The sequence below is a fragment of the Nicotiana attenuata genome, unplaced genomic scaffold (assembly GCF_001879085.1).
Source record: "Nicotiana attenuata strain UT unplaced genomic scaffold, NIATTr2, whole genome shotgun sequence".
NCBI lineage: Eukaryota > Viridiplantae > Streptophyta > Magnoliopsida > Solanales > Solanaceae > Nicotiana > Nicotiana attenuata.
This window is the reverse complement of record NW_017681551.1, coordinates 4,355-9,513: the sequence shown is the minus strand read 5'-3', so window position 1 is coordinate 9,513 and position 5,159 is coordinate 4,355. Positions and strand designations below refer to the sequence as shown.

Below are 5,159 nucleotides of genomic sequence, written 5' to 3'. Positions count from 1 at the left end.
GCAAGCTTCTCCTTGTTGATCCAGTGCACTCTGTCAATCATGATTAAGCTGGAAAGAACCCACCAAGAGTAGCAGACCTGAGAGGAAACGACAGGAATATCAATAAAGATCAAGTGACATGCAAATAGAAATTAGCAAGAGTAACTAACATCAGGAAGCTTCTCGGGACGCCCATTTAGACCTCCAGATTTAACTTGTCTTTCGCATAACCACCAACCAAGGAGGTCCTTATCAACATGATGCAGAGAACCAGTTATTGCAAGAGCTCCCACACAACAGAAAACTGCAATGAAGAGGCATAGTATCGATTGCAGTCCAATAATGCAGCGAAAAGTGACTTATATATGATAGGAATACTAGCGAAAGATGGAAACTAAATGGAACACAAGAGCTTAAAAACCAACAAATAGCTGAAATTGTTCCCTCCCTCTAACATTTCACCAATAATATGGATTTTGACTAACTCTCATATAAATCGAATGATTAAAGAAAAATATTTTATATAGAGAAAATAAATCCTCCAGCAAACCCTATTTGTTCCATGCAAAAGAAGAGACAAGCAAAATATAAGGATTTTTATTTCAGAGCATTCCCAGTTTGTTTACATCAGTTGTTTCACCAATCTAGGACCTACAAATGGATAATTTATCTCGATTGAACGTTTATTAAAAGCAGATAATAACCATAAAGAGTCATCGTGCTCTATCCATTGCTCGTGACTTTTTCAAATCTTTTGACAACTTGAAATATCATGCAACACCAGTACCTTCAACTGATGATTTTGCCACTTTACTTATTGTCAACTAATCCTGGTTTCTGGTATAAGTGCTTATTGTCTTGGTTGTTGATCTAGATATCAAATGATAGTGCGCTGTTATGGGAATTAATCACAATGACTTAGGAGTAGAATCCTTAAGTGGAACATGAAATGTGAAAATCTTGGAAAAAAATTGCGTCTGAGCAATAGAAACAAAATTATAAAGCTCAGATTAGACCTTGTTCATGTTTTAGTTCAAACAACTAACGGAAGTATGATAAAATTCAACATTTCTTTGTTCAACATACTTTGCCCAGCATGAGATTCTGCTCCAGGTGTGCATCCAAATCCACCATCCACATTCTTGCAACTTACAATATATTTCACTGCTTTTCCAACATCAATTTTATCCAACTGGCGCAACAATGCTAGAGAACAGATTGCAATGTAAGAGAACCTAAAAGAAGACTTAATTTAGGTCACACCATTCTCAAATTACTGCTAATAGTAGTTTTCAAAGCCGAATATCTAAAATTATAGCAAATCCCTGCTAGAATAAGTAAAATTTAAGGGGGGGAAAAAGAAACGAATTCTACACTGAAGCATGCTAAAATACATAAACAGTAAACAAAATGAGCAGCTATTACCGTGTGTCAACTTCACCCCACATGTCACCAGAAAAGGATCCATCTTCATTTTGCAGGCCTGCAATATCTGGCCGAAAAAGTCAAGTTTATCCTTGGTTATACAGATTCTCAATTGGTGCCTAAGACTCAATGCCAATTAATTAATTAATATTAATCAACTGAAGAGTGTCTTCTACAATAGTTTCACCATATTCTAGGTATCAAAGAGCAATCCCACCAAACGAGCCAAACATATCCAAGTACTGGTTTCTAAGTTATCGGCAAAAAAGCAGTCAATGCTATTAGTGTTACAGAGTTCATAGATATAGATGAGATCTAAGAGATCCATGGACAGAAATTCTGCTGCAATGACAGACATGACGAAGGATACAGCTTGACACCTTATCAATGTCAAGAACATGTAGTTTATCAAATAGGGCCAAGACTTGAATAGCACTAAGTGTATACAGCATATGCGGATCATGTCCAATGTTACCACCAAATCCACCTGCATATTAGACAAATGGGGAAGTGAACTTTTACATAAAGATCATGTAGAGTAACTTAATCCAACAAGAGAGAGTAAAAGAGAAAAAGAACAAAAAAAAGACAGGCATCCTTTTAAAGAGCAGCTGGCAGACTAGCTGCAGTAAAGTATGACAGTAAAGTTGGAAATAGGCCCAAATATTTACTGTCACAAAACAAAACAAAGTGCAAGAAAACACACCGGATTCATGTTGGCACTGCATGACCCATGAAATAACTTCATCTTTATCCACAGCATCAAGCTTTCCCAAAATATCAAGAGTTGTCAATCCCCAGTATGCCCCATTTAACCTCAGATGCTCCATCACCACAGATTCAAAATCATCTTTCCTCTGAAGTTATATGAGCACATTTTAGAAATAAAAATAATATCGTACATACTTATATAGAGATACAGTAAGCAACAGAGCCATAAAAAATCAATTATTAACTATTTGATTCATCTTAAACATAAAATACTTGCATGTCACGCCACATTTATGAAGTTAGGAGATGATTTCTCCTAGAGTTATTGGGCATTCTATGTGCTTACTAACTATCATGTAGACGTCTACTCCAAACACTACTGGAACTCAAAGATGAGTCACAAGTTACAACTAATACAATATTTGAGGAGAAAAGCCATGAAATGATATTAGTGCCACTTTAACATAAACCAAATATCTTGGACAAACTTTAGGCTCTACAACATGAATTAATTGTTCCGAATTCCATTTAACTTTTGCCTATTTTATTAAAAGACTATTTGTCTTCCAGTAGTATGTTTGAGCAGTGCCACACAAATATGATCATAAGAAGCAGATACTAGCAGCCACATGCGTACCAGAACAATGATGCAGATGGAAACTTTCCGGTGAACAAGTAATACAATAACAGATATAGTATAAGATGAAAAGGAAAAAGAATAAGGAGATGTGAAACAAGATGAGTACCTTTTCAACTGTTAAAATGTACGCAACATGCCTTTCCACCTGCAGTTCTCCCATCTGCAGTTATTATGGCACATAAGTTAGATTATGATAATAGCCTAAGTGTATCAAAGCAAAAATTATTAACCCAAAACAAAACGTTGAACACCATTTCATATATTCTATGTTAAACTTGTAACTCAGCTCTGCCAACACCATATGACTGAGTTTCCTGCTGTATCATTGACCCAAAGGTCCAACCAAATAATGCTAAAAGGATACTGTAATATCCAAATTTACAAGTATAATGAAAAGAACATTGTCACAAGAAAAGGACATTTAAGTAGCATTAAGTTTCTTGGTAGTGGAGACATCAACATATTTTCTCTTATCCAGAAATAAAAAGAGGAAAAGCAACGCAGGATCCAACTTCGTCAAAGTTCTAAACTCCAAAAACCATGGAAACAAGAAAGAGTCTAGTTTATGTGCTAACGAGTGTGAACACCTCCTTTTCTGTACATTTTAAAATCAGTTGTAAAAAGGGTTCTGCAGCCAAGGGAAAATCAGAACAATATTTGACTCATCCAAAGGGCTCTACAGAGTTACAACCAAAAAAGTGTAGCTCGCGCCAATGGTCTACTAGGATGGAAAACTATACACTCCTTTAGTTTCTAAAAGCTTGTAAAATACCCTCTGAAAACCTAAATTGCTCGAACATGGGTGTGGGTGTCCGACACGGGTGTAGATCTAGAGGTCGGATCCTTCGAGATGTAAATTCTAAGATTCAGGGATATGAATTCTAGTACAGATACGAGTGCGGGGATCTGGCTAAAAATAATTCAAAATAATAAAAATATAAAAATATCTCTAATAATGAGAAAATTTGTGGAATACTTACGTATAGCTTGTAAAGTGTGGATTTCTTTTTTATTCTCAAGTCGTACATAAGTAAATGCTTGATTTTCTAGATGAAGTATGCTATTTTCTTCAAATTTATCCTAGTTTTGGTTCTGATTTCGGGAATCAAATTGTATCTCATCTCGAATTTTCCGTCCGTCATGGTCAAAGTACCCAAAATTGTTTGACCGGATCCGAATCGCATACCCACACCCATACTAGTGTCGTACTGACACGAGTGCGGCACCTAAATTGCCGAGTCAGAGCAACTTAGATGAAAACTAAGACGACATATATTGAGATATGGGAAAATGAGTTAGAAATGATTATAGAAAAGCTTGAGACATTACAAGAAGGAGTTTCTAGGTTAAAGTATTATGATTGTTCAAAAGTGATCACTGAGAACACTTGCTATTTGGCTGACCAGCTTGAACCTTGAAGATGCTTCATTTGAACAGCTGATTCCTTTGAATTACAGTCATTCAATTCTACCTATAATGAATCAAGCAGTTCTCAACTGGTATCAAGTCGATTTTCCCTCTGATTCAAGTCTATCAATGGGCAACAGCTTAGCCATTAGATTTCAATTTCAGTTTCTAATTTGTAATTTGAGTTCTGTCCCTATATTCCATTTAGCGAATACAAGGTTTTTTTTTTTCTTCTTCATATTATGAGTTGATTACAAGTGCATATGAGAAAGATGGAAACTTACATCACCGGAAAAAAAAGAGATCGAATTCGCCGGAGAGACTAGATCAGAAGCAAATCGCCGACGTTGAGACTCTGAAACGGGTCGGTTCTTCAATCCCAAATGAGGATGCCTCTCATGGGTCGTGAAATCAGCCCAAAACATGACCCAAATCCATTAGATATTAGGTCCATTTCGAAATCCATCCGTCTAAAGAAACTGAAATTATTACTATCAATAGGAATTTTTACCTAGATATACTTCTTTATATAAATACTTTAACACTTTTCTTTAGGTTCTTTAAAAATTATTCTTTGGTGATATTAAACAACGAATGTGGGAATATGTCAATGTAAGAACGATCAATTTTGATGCAAGTAGCGCACAGGTTGTAACCAACCTTCTCCAGTTGATGCAAGTGGCGCACAGGCTGTAAGAGGCCATTCCACACTCTTCTGGGTCAACCCATGGTCCAATTCTTGAAAAGGTATTTAGACTCCACATTTCCACCAAACTTAAATGCTTTCTGCTTCGTATTGAGTTTATTGTCGAAATTTTTGGTCTTGAATTAGGTGATGTAGATCTTAGAGTTATTTTAGCAAATATAGAAAGATTAGCTACTGTCCAGTTGTTACCCTTGTTATTCTTTGTGTCAGATTGTCGTTGATGTGTTGCTGATTGGCTTGTTATGTGTAGTACCTGGCCAGTCCTTTGCCCCTTGATTTTTCAGCCTTAGA

General features: G+C 36.1%; 1 protein-coding gene across 1 annotated transcript in view; it reads right to left on the bottom strand.

Annotated features, from left to right (window-relative positions):
- The window catches only part of LOC109221953 (geranylgeranyl transferase type-2 subunit beta 1-like), a 5,917-nt gene extending 1,242 nt beyond the window's left edge, over nucleotides 1-4,675 (bottom strand). Inside the window, exons 1-8 of the mRNA XM_019386373.1 lie at nucleotides 4,447-4,675; nucleotides 2,862-2,915; nucleotides 2,111-2,261; nucleotides 1,775-1,891; nucleotides 1,405-1,471; nucleotides 1,066-1,214; nucleotides 150-283; nucleotides 3-77 (exon numbers count right to left, since the gene is read on the bottom strand). Coding sequence (XP_019241918.1) covers nucleotides 3-77; nucleotides 150-283; nucleotides 1,066-1,214; nucleotides 1,405-1,471; nucleotides 1,775-1,891; nucleotides 2,111-2,261; nucleotides 2,862-2,915; nucleotides 4,447-4,587 — 888 coding nt within the window. The 5' untranslated portion in view covers nucleotides 4,588-4,675. The remainder of the gene's footprint in view (nucleotides 1-2; nucleotides 78-149; nucleotides 284-1,065; nucleotides 1,215-1,404; nucleotides 1,472-1,774; nucleotides 1,892-2,110; nucleotides 2,262-2,861; nucleotides 2,916-4,446) is intronic.
- Between the last annotated feature and the right edge of the window lie 484 nt (nucleotides 4,676-5,159).